This window comes from Drosophila navojoa, chromosome X (assembly GCF_054131105.1).
Source record: "Drosophila navojoa isolate 15081-1374.11 chromosome X, UAZ_NAV_1.0, whole genome shotgun sequence".
Classification (NCBI taxonomy): domain Eukaryota; kingdom Metazoa; phylum Arthropoda; class Insecta; order Diptera; family Drosophilidae; genus Drosophila; species Drosophila navojoa.
In genome coordinates this window covers 2422232-2443829 of record NC_142895.1, presented here as the reverse complement: position 1 = coordinate 2443829, position 21598 = coordinate 2422232, and the positions used below count along the sequence as shown (strand labels likewise).

At 41.2% G+C, this 21598-nt stretch overlaps 2 protein-coding genes across 4 annotated transcripts in view; one reads left to right on the top strand and one right to left on the bottom strand.

The window, feature by feature from the left end:
- Positions 1-21598, top strand: part of LOC108658056 (endoplasmic reticulum GDP-fucose transporter) — a 178213-nt gene that overhangs the window by 124552 nt on the left and 32063 nt on the right. The gene's annotated exons all lie outside the window — the stretch shown is intronic.
- The window catches only part of hwt (SH2 domain-containing adapter heavyweight), a 76100-nt gene that overhangs the window by 53919 nt on the left and 583 nt on the right, over positions 1-21598 (bottom strand). For 2 of the 3 annotated variants that reach the window (XM_089265115.1, XM_089265113.1), the window contains exons 2-4: positions 19617-20503; positions 18067-18441; positions 15075-15231 (exon numbers count right to left, since the gene is read on the bottom strand). In XM_089265115.1, the coding sequence (XP_089121241.1) occupies positions 15075-15231; positions 18067-18441; positions 19617-20059 (975 nt within the window). In that variant the 5' untranslated portion in view covers positions 20060-20503. Of the gene's footprint in view, positions 1-15074; positions 15232-18066; positions 18442-19616; positions 20504-20805; positions 20951-21598 lie in introns of those variants that run through there. The other variant, XM_089265114.1, reaches the window with a different exon arrangement.

Genomic DNA, 21598 nt, shown 5'->3' with positions numbered 1-21598 from the left:
CGCAGGGTGCGCGCTGTCAGAGCACCTTAGATACCAAGCAACCGCCTGCTGCATACCGCCTCCCGCCTCCCGCCTCCCGGCCCAGCAACCGCTTTTTTTTTTAGCGTATTTTCAAGTTTTGTGCAAATGCTTGAAACAAGCAGAGGAAAACACCGCAAACTACTTTAGGCATATATTTATATATACATATATAGTCCAGATCTGGTTGGGGCACTAAATCAATCTAGCTTGTTTTGGGTGTGCGTCCGTTTGTGAACGAAGGTTCTTCAAATTCGAGGCATGTATTACATATGTATATTCTATATATATACCTCAAGTGTTACCTAATCAAATTTCCTTCATGTCGTTTATAATTCAAAGAGATTAAAGAGTTTTGCGATGAGCAGACATGGCAGATTGGGGGAAAAGGAGAGAAAGAGAGGTAAGGAAATACAGAGAGGAAAAGAGAGGCCGCGTACCAGAGAAAGCGAGACACAGAGAGAGATACAGATAGAAAGAATGAGTTAGATAGATAGTGAGAGAGAGATTGAGAGAGAGAGAGACAGAGAGAGGGAGAAAAGGAAAGGCAGAGCACTAGAGATAGAGAAATAAAGAGAGAGAGAGAGAGAGCAAGAGACCAAGAGAGAAAGAGAGAGAGAGGGAAATACAGTGAGGTAGAGCACCAGAGATAAAAATACAGAGAATGAAAGAGACAGAGAGAGAGAGAAAGAGAGAGAGAGAGAGAGAGAAAGAGAGAGCAAGAGACTAGAGAGGGTAATATAAAGAGAGAGAGAGAGAGCGAGAGAATAGAGAAGGAAATATAAAGAGGCAGAGCACCAGAGATCAGAAGACAGAGAGAAAGACAGAAATAGTGTGGGAAAGAGAGGGAGAGCAAGAGACAGAGAGAGAGCAAGAGACAGAGAGAGAGCAAGAGACATGGAGAGAGAGAGAGAGAGAGTACTACACAATAAGAGCAAGAGACAGAGAGAGAGAGAGAGCAAGAGACAGAGATGGGCTAAGAGACATGTAGAGAGAAAGAGAGAGCAAGAGACAGAGAGAGACCAAGAGACGTGGAGAGAGAGAGAGAGGGCGAGTACTACACAGTAAGAGCAAGAGACAGAGAGAGAGAGAGAGAACAAGATACAGAGATGGGCTAAGAGACATGTAGAGAGAGACAGAGAGGGACCAGAAGACATGGAGAGAGAGAGAGAGGGAGAGTACTACACAGTTAGAGCAAGAGACTGAGAGAGAGAGAGAGACACAGAGAGAGAGAGAGAGCTTATTACTCATCATCTAGAGACATAGCCTAGCAGCTCTAGGTAACATTTCGTGTACCTCCTCGTCTTGCATACCCAACTAGAGCAATTCAATTTGTTGTTTTTTACATAATGTCAAGTGTTTGCTACGCTTTGCAACACTGTTTAATATGAGCACAGAAATGAGGCAAAAAGTTGTATTAATCCAAAGCGTTTCAGTTGAAGCAGTTGAAGTAGAGCCCAGTGAAAACAGTTTAAAATTGCATTTAGCTAAATTTGAGTTTTGTTCAAGTGTTGTTCAAATAGCTTCCAGCAACTGTCCCTTTCTATGCGAAATGATATCGCAAGCACTGCAATTGAAACTGAAAACATTCCAAATGCGAGACAAGCGTAAGTTAGTTAATTAGTTTTGGTAAATGCAATTGAATAAGGGTTGCAAAAAAAACTAGTTCCAGTTCTGGTTGTTAACTGAGCAATATAATGAAGAAACGATTTCATTTCAGCGTTTAGTTGCGCTCATTTGAACCAGTTCCGCTGTTGATAGTGCATGCCGAATGTGAAATTAGTTCATTTTAGGGTATGTAGTTCATATTATGAACTACTAACTAATTGAACTAGTACATAATGAACCAGTAAACTGATGCAGTGAACAGTGAACTAAAGAACGAGTTCATTTTATTAATAGATAAATATAATGCACAGTTCGAATTGCTTCATGGCTTATGTATCTCTTCATAGACAATATTCGTATATTCATTTGAACAAGCTCAGCAAATCGAACTGGAATAATGAACTCTACCTAAGTCAAGTTGGGCTAGGTATTTGGTATTTACTTTTGAATGTGTCTAATATAACTCAGGTGTAGCTCAGATTGAGCTTCTTTTGGGATCCAAGACTGTTCCCACTAAGACTGCTGCAATACTCTAGGTAATACCCTCGATATCAACAAATAACTCAACTTTGAAAGAGTTCTTCTAAAGTTTTTATTTGTCAAACCCATATAAATATCTTACTTGAAGAGTTTGCCCTATTGAAAAGGTGAAAATAACAAAGATTTGTTATCGATTTCAATCGAAATACAAGTTATCGATTTCTTAGACACTTTTATAGCGTCTCCACTTTATACTGCTGACGTCGATATATACTCCTCACACGTCTTGAGCTCACCTTGAAAGCTGTGAGCTCCACTAATAGCCATTTCAAATTTATGCCATTGGCCATTCGAGCAGACCTCAACTGGTAAGACCTTTAAGACCTGGCTCAAAAGTTGAAAAAACGAAAGTTAATGAAAGTTGGGCCAAGTTAAAGTTCGCGAAACTTAAAGCCAAATGACGTGCAAATAATTTGCCAACTTTGGCAATTTGGTTGGGGCTGGAGGCAAGATATATGTAGACGGGAAAGGTGAAAGAGATTGGGGGGAGTGGGCAGGGGGGTAGGGGAGTAGTCCGAGCTGGCAAATGGAAACATTTGGCACGCAATTGCGTGCCTGTCAGCTACTGCAATGGGCGCCACCTAGCGGCGTGTCAGTTAGCATAGATGTTTATATACACAGACATACACAGACTCACACACGCACACATATGTACCTGTCTAAGCTACACAATTTAGTTCTTGTTGTTATTGATATGGCAGTTGCACGCACTGCGAAACGCTTCACGCATTTGCCTCGCTCTCTTCTCCTCTGCTCTAGCTATCTCTCTTTTTCTCCCTCTCTCTCTCTCTCGTTCTCTTCGTATTTAGTTTGCTGTGAGTCATAGTCGTTGCTGGGCATCATTTTCATTAAAATTTTAATAGCATTGTTAGCAAATTTCTCTGGGTCTGTGCGAGCTTTTCGGCTGCGGCTTTTTGGCTTCATTGTCTGGCTGACTGGCAACAGCACATGACACGTAATATCCATAACTTGCCTTATATAATCGTCTATGTATATTCAAAACTAAAGCCTCGACTAGACGGGCAATGCGAAATTTTTGCTGTAAGCATATATGGAAGAGGACTTTGTATATGATTTGAAGATAATCTTAATTGGGGAAAAGGCAGAAATAGAGAGATAGAGAGAGAGAGAGAGAGAGAGGTGGAGAGAGAGAGAGAAAGATATATAGAGAGAGAGAAAGAGAAAAATAGAGAGAGAGAGAGAGGGAGAGAGAGAGAGATAAAGAGTTAAAAAAGTTGATCAAAGTTATTGAAGAGCTTGCAGTAATTAAATATGAAATCAGATCTCAGAAAGGAGATTTTATAACATATTTCATATTCATATTCATGTATTCATATTTATATATTCATACTTATTAATTCATATTTATATATTCATATTTATATTCATATTTATATTATATTCATATTTAAGGAACTTTTATTAAGTTTCTATGAAGCTCATGAAAGTTTCAATAAAGCTAAAAGGCTTACTCACAAAGCTTCAAAGCTGATGATATACATATACTCTAAATGATTATCAAACAGATCTCAGCTGAGAGAGTGAACAGAGAAGGAGAAATACAAGTTAAGACTATCGACAATCTAAGGAGGCTGGAGCGTCCAGTCAGACATTCAAGGGGAGAACCCAATCATGAGAACTGATTTGGGCCAGTTTATAATCGGACTAGAGAGAGTTTAGATCTTTTGTTACTAAATTATATAAAATATATTATTTCATTGAACACAAGAACCCAACACAGCGTCCCCAATCACTAGGGCTCTAGTGTGGGAGAGCTTAACCTATATAAAATTTGCAGCAAAAGCTTAAATTGGCTGAGAGATTAGGTTATCCAAGCTTATATATTCCTCAAACTGAATTTTTTTTGGGCTAATGAAGCTTAAAGTACTACCAATCAAACACCATATAGTAGTACACGACGTGCTTAATAGCACTGGAGATATGTGACTCAAACGACATCTATTGGCAAAATACGAAAAAACTTTTTCGACTACCCAATATTAAACCTCAACAGCTTAATTTAGAAGCAATCGTTTAAAGCTCTCCTTGATTAATCCCAAAAATATGCGCAAGCTTCACTGCAGTCCTAAAGCTTTGGCAATTGAAGCTGACTGAAACAGCTATATGAACACAGCTTATAGGTACTACAATTCTTAAAGCTCCTTAAAAGCTTGTATATGAAAGCTACGACTTACGGAGCAAGCTTTTAAGCCTAATCAAGAGAAATCAAGTGATCTATTGTGCTTAAGATTAATCATGCCTAAGCTTTCTAGTGCTCAACTTTTGACAGAAACTAACTAAAAATCAAACTAATCCAGCTGATTTACTTACTTTCATAACTATTCGAAAGCTCTGCCACCACATGCGAACTTTCGCATCAGCTTTAGGCACTAAAGTACAAAACCAATATAGAATCTGAAAACCAATATTGTTTACGACTTGCGTAAAGGCTGATCGCTCCGTACATCCAATAAGTGGACACATATGCTATAAAACGAAGGCAAGCAAATGAATGCATATTGACAAATCCAGCCGCGGCTGGAGCTGACGACGATGGCGACGGTGACTGCGATTGGGGGCTGGGTAAAACGCAAACAAGAAATTCCAATAAACTAATTTGCACACGAAAGCGAAAAGCAGCCGGGACAGACAGACAGACAGATGGATGCTGGGGCGCTGGAACCCTCCTCACTGCCAGCTGGCAAAGGAGCAACGAATGGATGGAACCCAGGATGGATCCACTACGAATGCGACTGCGAATGCTGTCGGAATATTTGTGTATGAATTTTAAGCAGTTTGTGGAAAAAAACGAGACCCCTTGAAGGTCTCGAACACAAGGTGTTCGACTAGGGAATACCCTAAGATCCAGTGAAAGCTTTTGTGATTGGACAGAACTAGGGAAGAGGTACTCAAAGTGTGGAGAACTCGTACATGAGACGATTATGAATACTCAACTTTTATGTATGATCCAAAATCTCAATTTGGTTATCGATTGCCTGAACAAATTCAATCTGCTATTACGGAACGTTCCAGGCCTCAGCTCTTCTAGTTATATATATAGATGGAGATCTAAGTATCTGACTCTACATGGTAGGTCAATATGAATCAGAGAAGATATACATATGTCGATCCTGCCAGGATACATAATTATAAGATCTGTTGTACTATTATTTCGTTCTTTCAACTTTTCGTCTATCTTACTGATCCTTCGTATGACCGTACTTCCGTCTCTCTATATGTCTAGTAGTTCGAATGATGTTAGAGAAGACTGGACAACTGGATGGACTAAGAGACTAAAAGACAAAGAGACGGTTGAAGAGTCCGAAGGACAGGTAGATGCACAAAAGTAAACAGTCCTGTGGAGAGACAAATAGAGTAAGAGACAAATGGGCCGATGGATGGACAGACGGAAAAGTCTAGATCGTCTTCCTAACGGGATTCACGACTTATACCAAAAGGCTTCACGACTTCAGTGACTCCTTCTTCCCAGCTCTATCCGCTACATACACCTTGACAAAACCAATATACCCCAAATTTCCATATTCAATGAATGCATGCATAAAAAAAAAACCAATAAAAGGGATAAAATTGAAAACGGCGCCCCGGACATAACACACGAGCACCACTAAAGCCGGTCCGGGGGGGAGGTGGGGCGTGCAGCGACAGCTGTAATTGTAACAGCTCTCGTGAAATATTTACAAAGTGTTCGATGAAAACTCCCCATCCGAGGCTATATTATGCTTTTGGTATAATAAATTAGCAACGCGTATCGTATTATTGACTGGATTTTGAATAATAACACACAAAGGACTCGCGCATCCCGTTGGGTGTCGAGAAGGTGCCGAGAAGTCGGGCTCGAAAACGAGATGGTAACCCAAGAGCTGGTGCGACCAGGGCACAAAGAAAGCTCAGCGCCATGTAATAAGCGCATTCACAAATTCCGCAAATGGTCTTTGCCACGCCCCCAAATCAGACCATACAGCCGGGTGAGGGGTGGGGGGGGGGGGGTGGGCCACTGTGGGTGGTGTGGGTCTTTCACACACAACTCAGCACAATTGCGCACATAAATTTAATGCGCCAAATAATACGCAAGACAAGTGAAACGCATATTTAAGTCGACTCGAGCACAGCTCTCTTCTGTCTCTCTCTTCTCTCTCTCTCTCTCTCTCTCTCTCTGTCTCGCTCTCCCTCTCTCTCTCTCTAGCTATTGTGCAGAAGCATTGAGTGTACAGTGGCAACTGCAATAAAACTGTGCAAAGGCAAAGCTTTTTCAGCTTTTCAATGAGCTTTGAGCTGAAACTAGAAAACTGAGTCTGAAAAACTTTTTACATTTTCTAGAACTACAATGTACTAAATAAAGTTTTATTCTTAGAGCTTTACAGCTTAAAGAAGCAATAGAGTTTCTTACTTCTATTCAGCTAGAATTTGAAAACAAAAATAAGTGTTTAATTTTAAAAAGCTTTAAAGCTTTGGCAGAGTGAAAGTTGATCATAAAAGAAGAATCAAGGGGAACTGGCAATGGTTCGCTTCAAGTGCCCCTTATCAACTAATTAATCAAAATAGATAGCATGAAAGCATACTCTAAAAGCTTTTAAAAGCTTTTTTAATCTCTGGCAATAAAATTGAAAAAGTTGTATAATTTGAGCAGATCGTTTACTATATGACTCTTAAAGATGATAAGCTAACTATGCGTAAAGCTCATGGTTGAGGCCATCTAAACATAATAAACAAGATATTGAATAAGCACTACTATGAATTAACCCATTTTTTACCCTTTTTTTGAAGGTCTTAAGGAAACAATTGGCTAAACAAAGTACAGCTAAAGAGCTTTAATGGCTTCGAATCACTCATAAAAAACTTTACTCGCTAAAGAATTTGTATTTCCACTTAAGATTTCAACTGCATATAGATCTTTACAAAATATTACCTTTGCCTCTTTATTGAAAAGCTCCTTAATTCTCATCCCTAACAGTTCATTCGATTCTTAGCGATTCTGCGCCACTGTGCGCACAGTGAAGCTTAAAACTTGCAAAGCTTTTGACTATTTCAGGCGTCTACACAAAGCCAAAAGTGGGCATATAGGTTTTTGCACTCGAGACTTGAAATTTGGAATATAAAATCCCACAGAGTTCCGTTGTGGCAAGCTCTATAGAGCTATATAAAATGTAGAGTAAATATTTGAAACAATTTATTTGTTTTGTCAGCGAGCGAGTATTATGTAGTCTATAATACCCGACTGCAATGCTCTTCACTTGTTTTGTTTAGCAGCGTTGACGTTGTATAAATGTATATATTTTGTATGCTTGCGTTTTTTTTTAACAACTTGAGATTTTCACAGAGGACACACACACACACGCACACACGCACACATGTGTAACTGTACACACTCATTTGAATGTATTACAACAAGTTGGACGTACAAAATTCCAGCACAAAAGGACGTAGCAACGACATGAATTATTTAGAACGCCAAGCGAAATGACAGCGATGCAGGGAACGGAGCTAAGGTCTCGAGGAGTGGGTTGGGGCATGAGGCAGCCGGAATGAGGTTACACAGAGCACACAGTGTGCTGTATGTATGTGTGGTGACTGAGCGAAAGGTTTGATTAAATTTGTAGCCACTTGTAGCGAGTCATCACTGTAAGAGTGGAGGTAGAGGCAGTGGTAGAGGCAGTGGTAGAGGCAATGGTAGAGGCAGTGGTAGAGGCAATGGTAGAGGCAGTGATAGAGAGAGAGAGAGAGAGAGGGAATACGGTGCTAGACACTTGGAAGGCAACTTTTGGCAAGGCGTCGGAAATTAACTCGTTTTTATGGCGCATTACATTTAACTAGGTCTAAACTAGAGCTGCCTATGAGGATGGGGAGGAAGGGAGTCGGCTGCTCTCAGGGTGCTGCAGTCAGAGTTGATTAGCGCCCAAGTTAAATAATTTCGCAGATAGCTGTAGGTCAGAGCTCGACATCATATCTCAGCTCGGTTTATTCCACTGACAGCACAATTTCTACTTATGACCCAACAACAATCATTCACACAACAATTGAGGGTGGCTTCCAGTGATGGGCTGATGGACAGGAGACGTAGATGGTGGAGGCGTGCCACACGTAACGCAATCAACAATTGTTGCATGAATAAGCAGCCAGGCGCTTGGGTGGCCCGCTGTTTGGGCCATTTGGAGCTAATGATTGCCAGCGCACAGATCACTGAGCAATTTCTGTGGCAAAGAGTGGAGCGCGCGCGTGGCAGTCGCTGCTCAAAATTGTGCCATCAAAATTAATGGATGCAATGGTGGGGGCGCCAGCAGATAGCGCGCATTGGATGATGATGGAAATTAGAGGAGCACAATAGGCGGCTGACGGGACCGAGCGAACGAAGGCAGTCGGAAATTGAATAGCTACGCTACCGTCGCGTAGCGTGCGGAAAACGCAAAGAAAAACCTGAGCAAAATCAATTAGACCATAGAGAAGTGCCTGGCTCTACCAGAAAACTAGTCATGGACCATCAACTGGAGATGAAAATAAGACATTGCTGATGTCTTTAAAGCAGCTCCCGCCACACTCAGCGCGAGTGTGTGCGGTGTTTGGTGTCAGGGGGGTGTGAGGCATGTAACCTCAAGTCAATAGCCCAATCATTGAGCTGCATTGAAAGGCTAAGGATTATTTTCTTGTTTCAGTTAGCTATTGCTAAGGCATAAATTTAAGCTCAATGTAAAGCGAATAAGCTAGAAGGGGCTAGGGGACGGTCTTCCACCAGAGCGAGGGAAAGTGACGCAAATAGGAATATAGAGATGGAAAAGAGATAAAGAGAGATAGGGAAAGATATCTATTCTTGTCTGTCTTTCTTTTCTATCTCCCTCTGTCTCTTTTTGTTTCTCACTCTCTCTCTTTCTCTCTCTGTTTCTTTTTCTCTTTATTTTTCTCTTTCTCTTTCTTTTTCTTTTTCTTTTTCTTTTTCTTTTTCTTTTTCTTTTTCTTTTTCTCTTTCTCTTTCTCTTTCTCTTTCTCTTTCTCTTTCTCTTTCTCTTTCTCTTTCTCTTTCTCTCTCTCTCTCTCTCTATCTCTGTCTCTCTCTCGCCCTGTGTCTTTTTCCTTGTAGTAGTAGTAACTCGAAAATAGTTCTAGTTCCCTAGTGAAATCATTGTCTTTCTTTTCACTCACTCTCTCTCTCTCTCTCTCTCTCTCTCTCTCTCTCTCTCTCCTCTCTCTCTCTCTCTCTCTCTCTCTCTCTCTCTCTCTCTCCCTCTCTCTCTCCGTCTCTCCTCACTCTCTGTGTCTCTCCCCCTCTCTATCTTTCTCTTTCCCCTCTATATCTATTATCACCTATCTCTCTTTCTCCCCACCTTATTAGTATAATTCATAGAGAATTTAATTTCCCTACCGGAACCATTCTGATATCAAGGAAACCTGAAGATAGGCAGCAGGTAAAACTCATCCCAAAAACACCTTCTCCCCCGAACTGCAAGGAAAACCTTTCCTTAGCGACAAATTCAAACTTCATCTTTTGTTTATTTTAAAGGAAAATCCAATTTAAATATCCACAAAGAGCCAATTGCGAATCGAAGTCCTTTCCACAAAGAAATGGAAACCGGTATGAAAACGAAATTTGCAATAAATTGGATGCAATTCAGCTAAAAACTCTATTGAAATTGAAACAGTTGCAATTCCATTTGAAATAATTGCATTTCCATCCCAAATGGGCGTTGGGACAAAACAAAGGATTGACCCATGTGTACGGCTACCGTTTTCTAATGCGCAAAAGGCAAAATCCCCACAAAACTTTATTATAATAAACAATTTACGAGGCAAAAGGCAGCTTAAGTTGCGCAACTTATGGGAAAAACAAGGGAGGGGGGAAGTTAACAAAGCTGCTCTACTTCGGGTATACACGACTAGCATATACCCATGTCGAGAGCGGGTTAATATATGTCGTTAAAGGTGCAAATTTCTAGCTGAAGTTATTTCTATTTCTGTTCTCATCAGGTATGAGCTGAACAGGATTTGAAATACTCCATTTTTAAGGTACTCTATGTTTCGATGTGCTTAAGCTTAACTAGCTAGAAGGCTTACCTACATCACATGTCGAATGTAGAACTAAAATTTGATAACAATATTTATCCCTCTCCAGGAAAAATATATAAACTAGATATGCGCTTGCTTCATTCAAATTTTCAGACCCAGATCAACCTAGATCAGCTCTTGCTTCTCATCCAAAACCACATATATACCCAGTTACCCCATCTACTGCAACTCTCCGTCAATTTCAACGGAATCAATACACCCCATTTGTGCACACTTTCGGCATGTAAACATAAATGGGGAAAAGGTAAAAGCCAAACAGCAATGAGTCCACACTGAGCCACAGCAGGAGGTAAATATGGCTTGGGCCCAGGCTTCGCTCTGGTTGATTGAATAACTTCTGTGTGTGTGTGTGTCTTTCGAATGCGAATGCATTCTTGGTCAACTTCGAGGTGTACAAAAGTGTATCAATGATAAATGGAGGTGGCGACTTAGTTGCGAAAAGTTATTCATTGATAACCGAAGGGACGTTAGAATAGGTAAAACAGAAGCCTAAAAAGTGAAACTGAGCGGAGTTGAATGTGAGCTTAAGGAATTATAATGTAAATGAATCGTGAATTTCGAAAGTGAAACTTTAGGGAACATAGGAATATAAACTTCAGAATATATAATGTAAATGAATCTTAAATATCAAACAAGCTGTCTCAGATTCAAGTTGAGTTTCAAGGCATTATTTCTTCATAGAGACACATCTTGATTTATGACTAGCTAAGTTACAAGGGGATTATTCTCTACAACTTCTTCTAAACACGATTCACTTCATTTCACAATCAATGATATTCTATTCTTATATATATAGGTATATGGACCGACTATTACAAGCCGCATTCTTATTCATCCATCCATCCATCTACAGACTTCCTAGAGGTCTAAAATTTGGAATATATTGTATGCTCGTTGACAATTCGAGATCAAAAAGATATGGCTCATTTACTTAACAGCTAGCTCCCTATTGATCTCTCCTATTTATTCCCCAAGTAAAGTATATACAGTAGAATCCGGCTATAACGACTCTGCATGTAGCGTCTGTACGGTTATAGCGACGAAAATTCTGGTCCCCAGACAAACTTTTATGACTTTATGACGGTTATCTTATACGGTTATAGAGACTTCCGTGTATAACGACGGTCCCTTTAGATACAGTAATATCCGGTTTATACTGTACCTGCATATATATAGTATATAGTATATAGTATATAGTATATAGTATATAGTATATAGTATATAGTATATAGTATATAGTATATAGTATATAGTATATAGTATATAGTATATAGTATATAGTATATAGTATATAGTATATAGTATATAGTATATAGTATATAGTATATAGTATATAGTATATAGTATATAGTATATAGTATATAGTATATAGTATATAGTATATAGTATATAGTATATAGTATATAGTATATAGTATATAGTATATGTATAGTATAGTATATGTATATAGTAGTATCCGGATTCTACAGTAGTATCCGGATTCTACTGTACCTGTATATATACAGTAGTATCTGGATTCTACTGTACCTGTATATATATAGTAGTATCCGGATTATATTGTACCCGTATACAGTAGAAACCGGTTATAGCGTACATTCGGGCATTGCGACAAGATCTCAATGGCTTGGCGGGCTCCGACAAACATTCAGGGCATATCTGGTACCATATATGATTTATAACATCTTCCGTATATTACGACACTAAATCGTCAGCTCCTTGATCTGGTATCTACTGTACTTTATATATACTTTATAAGCAAATTCAAAGCCTTAACCAAAGTATGAGCAATACTGACTTGGTATATGCTCTAACTGTAACTAGATATATGTAAGTAGACCCTTTGTATACCCCCGTAACTGTCATCCAACTGATTAAAGCAGACTCTGAAGACCCAAATGAAAAATGATCTATGCTAATAGAGACGCGCTTATGACTTGAAAAGAAATCAAAAAGGAATGAACATTTTTCATAGCATACCTTTGAGGGCGCTCGCTGTTAAATAGCGGGAGTGAAGGGGAGTGGCATTATCGTTTGGTTAGCCAAGTTCGAGCTGGTGCATTTTAGTAACTACTTAAGCTGCCAACGTAGATTCCAATGCCATTTGTCTTGGCCGGGCTGCTGCGGCGGCGGCTGCTGATGTTGCTCCAATGGCTGCGAAATCAAATTGACAGCGACAGGTGGGCGGGTGGGCGGTCGCCTGTGTGGGCTGTGGGTGGTTCGGGTAAAAGTTGGCAGACACGTCTGCGGCAGGCACTTTGGCATGATTAGTGTCTGGCAGGTCGGACAAGACAGCTGCAGCTCAGCTGAGACAGGTGCTATGTCAACCGTGCGCCGTCGAGCACATAAATCTAAGCGCAGATGAAGCTGCTAATGTGACGCTGCCACGCTGCCACGCCCCCCCTTTCGGCTGGATCAGAACAACTTCTTGTGAACTGTGGCAGCCTGCGAGCTTCCACCGCGTAATTGAAGGGGAAGCAAACAATTTTGTTGCTTTATTTATTTATAGCACGAAAAATGTCTTGATGAAGGTGCAAATGTTGCACATGTAGCGGGCAGTCTGGGCGGCTGGCTGGTGGGCGGGGCGGGGTGGGGCGCGACATGGTTGTCGGACAGCTGCCACGAGACGAAACACAAGTTTCACATAGAGCGAAAACCGCAGCACTTCAAAAACATTTCGTCTAACAAATGGATGTCTGTCCGTCGAGCCGAGGCGAGGCCTCGAGGCCGGGCCCTGAGATTAGGGAGTAGCCAGCAGAGCTGTCAATACGGGCCAGCGTCTGTCTGTCTGAGCGTCTGTCCGTCGGCCACTGCAGCGAATCGCTTAAAAATTTGATGAGATTAGCACGAAGCAAGCCGCATTCTGTGGGTATTGATGGGTCTAAGTGGGTCTGGAGGGAACTTGGTTGAGTTTTTATTGGAACTGCCAGGATTTTGATTTTCCTTATGGAACTGTCAGTTTTTCCGCTCTTCATTTTTTCCCCCAAGTGTTCAAATCGTATACAAATGCATTTGCGAAAGAAAGTTATTGATAGAGAAAGCAATCTAGAATATTGAACAGAGTCATATTCCCTTCCCATCACCATAGATTGATCATTGCTTCTCTACATATATGCTTATCTCTCTTTAGCTTAACCTAACTGTCTCTCTCTCTCTCTCTCTCTCTCTCTCTCTGATTCTGTTTTTTTCCCTCTCTGTCTCTATTTCTCTTTCTTTTTATGTCTGCCTTTATCCGTTTCCCTCTCTCTCTCTCTCTGCCTCTATATCTCTCTATCTCTCTCTCTCTCTCTCTCTTTCTGATGTCTTTCTTCTATTTTTTCATTCTCTTTCTGTATCTGTCTCTCTCTCTCTCTTTCTATCTCCCTCTGTCATTTTCCTTACTATCTCTGTCTCTCTCACTATCTGTCTCTCTCACTATCTGTCTCTCTCACTATCTCTCTCTCTCTCTCCCTCTCTCTCTCTCTCTTTCTCTGTTTCTCTTCACTTCCTCTTAGTTATTTCTTTTATATAATCCTTCACTCAGAAAGAAGTGAGGAGCTCCTCCCTTTGTCCCTCTCTCATCTTCGTTTCTCCGCTACCATCTCTATCGTTTTCCTCTCTCTCTCTCTTCTCACCATTCTTATGATTTTGCCTCTCTACGTCCTTCACTTTCTACTATCGCTTTCTAGCGTTGCTCTCTCTTTCCTCCGCCTCACATTTTTCCCTCACTATCGCTCTATCTCTCACTATCTCTCTCTCTCTCTCTCTTTCTCACTTGCATTCAATCTCGTATCCCATATCATTCTATCTCTCGCTCTTCTACTATAACTCTCTGTCTATTTTCCCACATCTGCGTCTCTCTCTCTCTCTCCCTCACTCACCTCTCTCTCTCTCTTTCACTTTCACTATCTATCTCTCGCTCTCCAACTATAACTCTCTTTCTCTTTTCTTCTCTTTCTCTATCTCTCTCTCTCTCTATCTCTATCAATATCTATCTCTCGCTCTCTAACTATAAGTCTCTGTCTATTTTTCCACTTCTGCGTCTCTCTCTCTCTCTCTCTCCCTCCCCACCACCACCACCCACCTCTCTCCGCTCCTATCTAAAGTCATTGCCCAAAAACGTATTTAACTTGATTATCAGCTGTGGCACATCGCACACCCCACTTTACCTATCTGCCTCTCCCCCTCCTCCCCCTCCATCCCCCTCTCCCACTTTCCCTATTCCAATCGACAGACACCTTCAGCCAAATGGCCGCCAGGATCTCGCAGGACCTGAGGGGCAAAATCAAATTCGACGCTCAATTAAAATTCAATTTGTAGCGCGCCATTAATTAGATTCCCATCCCTCCGCACGAAACTTTCGGCTGAACAAGTTTCAGCACAGCGCCACCTGTGACAGATGCCCTCCCTCCCACACAGATATAGTCAGAGCCAGTCAGGCTCCCCCCAGGTCTCTCAACATAATGCAATTTTTCTTGGAGCTGCTTCATTGAACTGCAGCTGGCCAACTTAAAGAGGGGGGGGGAGGTTGGGGAGCTCTCTAATTAGAGTCGAGGCTGGGCGTAGCTTCAGGGTTGGGTCAGCTCTTCGACACTTCAATTAGTTGTAATCTATGCGCATAAAATTGCCAGCTAGATGGATGGCTCGCGGCAGCAGCATGCAACATGTGGCAAGGTAAGTCCAACAACAAATGCGCATAAATTACGCCCAGCGGGAGATTTGGTCTGTTTCGCTTTCGCTTTCGATTTCTCTTTCTCATTTACTTATTAATATTCTTATTTTTTTTTTTTTTCGTTTGTCGCTCTCTAATTGTTTGGACCGGTCTAGTTCATTGGCCTTTTGCACACAACTGTACTCACCTGCTTCTGCAATGTGTTGGAGAGCTCCTCGAGGCACTCCTTGCGCTCGAACCGCTCAAACTTGAAGCTGTTCGAGCGATAGAGCTCATTGTCCTCACGTCGACGATTGCGGCACAGCCGTCGTGTTATTATATTTCCACTTCCACTCAAGCGAGGCCTAGCCAAATGGAATAGAATAGAGCAGAGATAAGTTTGATTGAGAGCTCATTGATTGTTATTGTTATTGTCAAAAGTCAAAGGGTTAACCGCAAGAGCCCATCGTTGCCTCATCTATTGTGCGTGAACTTTTGTTCAACTTTGAGTAGTTTTCATCATCTTAACTCTAACTATTTCAAGGTGCTATAGAATGACACTAAAGTCAAATGTTGTTTCAAGGTTTAAAAACCTTTTCGTCTATCATTGTGTCTTTGCTAGGTTTTTGTAACCGACGCGTCGGTCCATCACTCCGTCCGGCTTCCTAAGTCTAGCCTACCCTCTGTTTGTTTTTCCATTCGTACGTTCTTGGGTCAATATCATTTTTAGCATTTAACTAAAACTACTTAAATTCCAATTAGTTTATACCTAGCCCTGTTTCAATCTGAATTCCTGATGAGGTTCTAAAATAACCCCCAATTCAGATTAGATAAACCTTTGTATACCTAATACAGAAACAACAAACTAAATGCAACTAGATCTTCTTTAGCTTCAAGTACTTTCATCATTCACACACTCAATTACATTGAACTAGTTCGGTTTTTTGTGACATTTCGTTGCTTTGACTATAGATCTAGTGCGTTTAGTAAATTGATCTAGTTCCTTTACAGCTCAAGCAATGAATCTTTGACTGATCTTTTCAGAACTAGCTCTTTTTTCCAAATAACCTCTATTTGGATAGCTCAATTACATTGAGCTAGTTCACATTCAACTGTGAATTGTAAGTTTTGAGACATTTCGTTGCTTTGACTATAGATCTAGTGCGGTTACCAAATAAATCTAGTTCATTTACAGCTCAAGCAATGAACATTTTATAAATTTTCTTTTCAGTACTAGCTCTTTTTTCCAAATAACCTCTAGTTCAGTTACCAAATAAATCTAGTTCATTTACAGCTCAAGCCACGAACCTTCTATGACTTTTCATTTCAGAACTAGCTCTTTATTCTAAATAACCTCTAGTGCGGTTATTAAATAGATCTAGTTTATTTACAGCTCAAGCAATGAACCTTTTATAAATTTTCTTTTCAGAGCTAGCTCTTTTTGGCAAACAACTCTAACCTCTAACTAAATCGTTTTTCTCTAACCTAGTGTTCTGAAGTGAACTAGTTTCCTGTACCGAACTAATTCTTAAGCTAAATGAAACTAGTTTTCTTAGAGAACAAACTTTTACTCAAGGGAACCCAGCTTTACCTACAGCAAACGAACAATTTTAGGAAACTACGATTTCTTAGCTCAATAATCTCTGCTGAACTAGTTCCTTTTCGAGTTGAACTTGTGCCGACTTCTGTTGCATTTCTTGACTTAAGTGACTAGAATGACCAAATATCCACCTTGCATCGTATTTAATTATCGTATAGCCAAAGTTTTTAGCTTTGAGCTAGTTTGTTTACTTTTTCATTGAGAAGGAGGCGAAGGCAGGTAGTTAGTTCCCAGCTCCGTGTCAGACCATTAAGTCTGTTGCTATAGCTGTTGCTTGTCAGCAGAGGCCTAAAGCAGCCCCCCGCCCCTGCCTGCCTTCCACTTTCAGTTTTGGCCAAAAAAAAAAAGGCTTTTGGGGCTAACAGCAGCTGGCAAAGAAGCTCGTTAGGCCGGGCGCTTCATTAAAATTTGACACATTTGGGACGGAGGCCGTGTTGAAAACGAGAAACAAAAATATATAGAAATGAGGTGCAGGTGGAGCTGAAAGTGGTGGTTGAGTTAGAGGTGGAGCTAGAGGTGGAGCTGGAGGTGGCGGTGGCTGGTGTCGACCTGGTGTCGGGTTAAAGCCGCAGCATTTAAAGTTGGCCAACACGAGAAATGTCGTCGACCCAGTTTTTCACTTGCATTTGGGTTCATTCAACGAAATGACCCCGCCCACCTACATCCTGCCCCTAGCCCGCCCCCCTCCCAGCCACAACCACACCCCTCGTAACACTTCAATGAAGCCAACTAACCGACTGAGCGACTCACTCGACTCCAGACTGGGCAAAGTCGAGCAAGCAATCATGATCGACTAGGAGTTACTCCTTGGCCAGTAAAAACTCTTTGCATTACGCTTTACCCAGCCGTCGGACAGATGAAAGACTTACGGTTACCCTGTAGCTAGCTGTGAGTTGAAATGGAGGCAATGGATGCAACCAAGTCATATTGAGAACGCTCTCTTAAGTTTGGGCCCAGCTTGAGTAAAGTTCGAATCCATATGATGGACATGCCGTTCCATCTAGGTAGGAACTGAACAGGACATTCTTACACCCTGTTGAGTCCATAAGCTCTAACTAAACTAAGCTTTCTGCTTGGGTAAATACCAGGACTTAGAAAATCACTATCGATATTAATCGATAAATGAGAAAACTGTTGTAGAACTCTACCCAACTGAAGCTTTAATATCCTAGGCTTAATAGTCCTCATCGTAGCATACCCCCTGTACTCATTTGGTTCAATGTACAGGGTATAACAAAGAGCTTAAATACTCAGCGACGCCCAACAAAAGCCACAAACCAGGAATTAGAAAATCACTATCGATATTAATCGATAAATGAGAAAACTGTTGTAGAGCTCTACCCAACTGAAGCTTTCATATCCTAGGCTTAATAGTCCTCATCGTAGCATACCCCCTGTACTCATTGGGTTTAATGTAGAGGGTATAACAAAGAGCTTAAAAACTCAGCGACGCCCAACAAAAGCCACAAACCACTGGAAAAGGCTCAAGTGTTGGCAACGCAGTTGTTGCCCACTTGCAGCTTACAACTTGCAACTGGCAACTGGCAACTGGCAACTTCATGGCAAATGGGTAACATTTTGGGGCACGGCGTAAACTCACCCGCAGGGCTTGCAGTGCGTCATGTGCAGATCCCAGTTAAGGTGAAAGTTGAACATGCGCAGCTTAGCGACCGCCCGCTGCCTCAGCGAGATGTCCGGCGGCGTTGCAGCAGCAGCTGCTTGTGCTCCAGCTCCTGCGCCAGCTCCTGCTCCCGCTCCTGCTCCTGCTGCTGCCGCTGCACCGCCAACTGCTGCGGCATTGCCCAGCACCGGCGCACGCTGTGCATTTGGATACATCATAACGGTGCCACTGGGCGCGGAGCTGGCGAACAGACGCTGCGATGTGGAGACGGTGCCCAGTCCGTGGCCATGGCGGTAGTGTTGATGCTGATGCTGGTGCGGGTGCTCCTTCAGCGTGTAGAAGCCGCCCGAGGAACTGCAACAAGCGAATACACAGTTTAACCTCAGGCTAAAGTTCATGTTAAAGTTAAATGTTAAAAGTAAAGCTCTGAATCCGGAACTAATTGAAACTATCGTAAACCAATTTATAGCTCAAGGTAAACCCAATGCTAAAGTTAAAGTTAACTCTAGTGGCAAGTTATGGTTCAAGTCAATTTTAATTTGGAGCTGGACAAATATCGTAGGGCTATAAGCACAGTTAGAGCTTATGGTAAAGATCATGTTAGAGCTCATGTTAAAATTCAGGCTAAAGCTAATTAGTGAAAGGATTTGAATAGAGAAAGTGGAAAAGCCATAGAATATACATATGTAGATAATGTATTGGAAAGTCTAATAAGTAACCAAAGTTTTAGTATATATCTCTAATTAAAGTCTCTCTTCTGTCTCTTAGAGTCTCTAATTAAAAAAATTGCACTTCAGAAAATGCCTTTTTGTAGATTTAGAGCTCCTGCAAGATCAAGCTACATGGTCTTGAAAGTCCTATAAAATATCTGAAAGCGTTAATCTCACTCGCCATTATTAATAACTAGGAAATAGTTTAACCACACTGCCTCAGCTTCCCCACATCCCATCACACTATTTCCAATCTCTAAAATCCATTCACAAATCCGTAAATTCATTGAGTTATTGATTGACTGGTTCAGTTAAAAACTGTCTGATTGATGGGTTGATGGGTTGACTAATTGAGCACTCGGTAAGCTAACTAAGGGATCGCTTGACTATCTGATGCTAAACTATTCAGACTAATGGAGGTACCAACTCCATGACTGTTTGATTGACAATTCACTAAGGCTAAGACTAAGGCTACGGCAAATAGTATAAAAATAATAATAATAATAATAATAATAATAATAATAATAATAATAATAATAATAATAATAATAATAATGATAATGATAATGATAATGATAATGATAATAATGATAATAATAATAATAATAATAATAATAATAATAATAATAATAATAATAATAATAATAATAATAATAATAATAATAATAATAATAATAAATTATAAATAATAATAATAATAAATAATAATAATAATAATAATAATAATAATAATAATAAAAATAAATTATAAATAATAATAATAATAAATAATCATCATGGTTCGCTTGGAGTATTGTTGTTCAATTGCGCTTTACTTACGACATATTATCACCGCCCGCATCGCCCACGCAGCTGGTAACACTGGCCATGCCGCCGCTGCGTCGCGGTCGGCTCTTGCGTCGACGTCGACGCCGGCGCTCCGATGAGGCGGTGCGCGTTTGCAAAACGTGCTGGCTAAGCGATTTGTGACAATTCGATGGCGGCTGGCCGCTGCTGGCCAAACGGCGTCCAGTCGCATTGCTGCCGCCGGCAGCGCTGCCCACGCCAACACCGTTGCCGGGCAGACCTTGAACAGCGACCACGAGCTGCGCATCACCAAAGCCGCCCGCAGAGCTGATGGTGTCACTCGAATGTGGCGTTATAATGCCGGCAGCGCCGGTTGCGGCGCCAGCAGCAGCGTTGGCCGACTGTGCTGCCTGCGACGGCGTTTGTGATTTGCTGTTGCGCAGGCTGTGATTCACTTTGCGCCACATGCGTTCCATAACGGGATTTCTTGCTGATGTTGTTCTTTCTTTCGTTGTTTTTTTTTTTTTTGTTTTTTGTTATTTATTTTTAGTTGCTTCTTCTAATTCCTAAGCAATTTTTACTAGCTACAAAGGAGTGGGGGATGAATTTGGCGACTCTTCTGTAGTGGAAGTTGTTGTTGTTGTTGTTGTTGCTATCGTTGTTATAGTTGTATTGTTGCGAGGTGGCAGTGTTTTGTTTTGTTTGTTGTTGTATTTTTTTCCTTTTCTTGTCAGCTCTGGCGCTGTTTGCTGAGCAGCAGCCGCAACATGCCTGCATAAGCACACACACTCTCTCTCACACACACAGGCACAGTGGCACACACACACGCACACACACACACACACAGGCACACACAAAAAGCTACTCAGCAGGAACTATGCATTGTTGTGGTTTATAGTATTAGTTGTTGTTGTTGTTCTCTGTGGATAGCGGAAGCAGAAAACAAAGAGCATGAATTGAGTTTAACCAAACACACACACAATCACAAGCAGCGCGCTCTGAATGCGCGTGTGTGTGTGTGTGTGTGTGTGAAAACTTTTGTCATGCACTTTTAGGTTAAGCACGCGCTTCACTCCTTTTGTTAACTCGCGCCATTGTTGTTGTTGTCGCTGCTGATGTTCGCATTGCACTTGTGAATGAAAACGAATTGCAGAGAGCAATTGAGCGAGGAACACGCAAACACACGCACACGCACCCACACATAAACAAACTATTTGCATACACATGCACAGCTGTATATTTGTTGTTATTTTCTCTCTCTCTTTTTCTTTTTCAAAATGGCAAAACTTGTTAAGTCTTCACTCGAAAAAAAAAATACATCTAAATAGCAGCAATCAGCAGCAGTGAAAAGCAACAGCGAGAACTGTAACTGTAAAGATGAGAAACACAGCGAAGACGGCTATAAAGGCGACGACAGCGCGGCAGCGACGACAGCGATAGCGACGACGACGACGACACACATTTTACGTTTTGTGTAATTTTGCGTTAGTAATGAGCGGAGAGCGCAAACACACACGCACACACATGTACAAAAGCAGAGACAACAGCACTCACACACACGCAGCCAAAAAGTAAAGCAGGAGAGTTTAACGTTGGCGTTGGCAACCAAAGCGCCGCTTTTATTGACGCCAGCTACTCCTGCTTGTTTTCGTTGTTGTTGCTGCGGCTGCTTACGTTTCTAGATTGTGCTGAAAGTTCTCTATGCGAACAGTGGTCTAAGGCTACTCAGAATAGATTGAAGTTAATGAACGGACAGCTTGAATGAACCGTATGCATAGATTAAATTTAAACTTATTTTAGAGATAGCTATTTGCCAAAAGTAACTGATTTTTGGCCAAATGAAGCAAGCTTTTGTAAGTGGAATATTTGGCGAAAACTCTAAAAATGCGTAAAGAAGTCAATTTGGAGCAAGGCAGAGTATTTAAAATTAAATTTAAATAAAATAAATTCAAGGCCCAAAAAAGTATGCTATAAGTAAATTGGCAAAGACAACGTTGCAAACCAAAGAAGTGTGT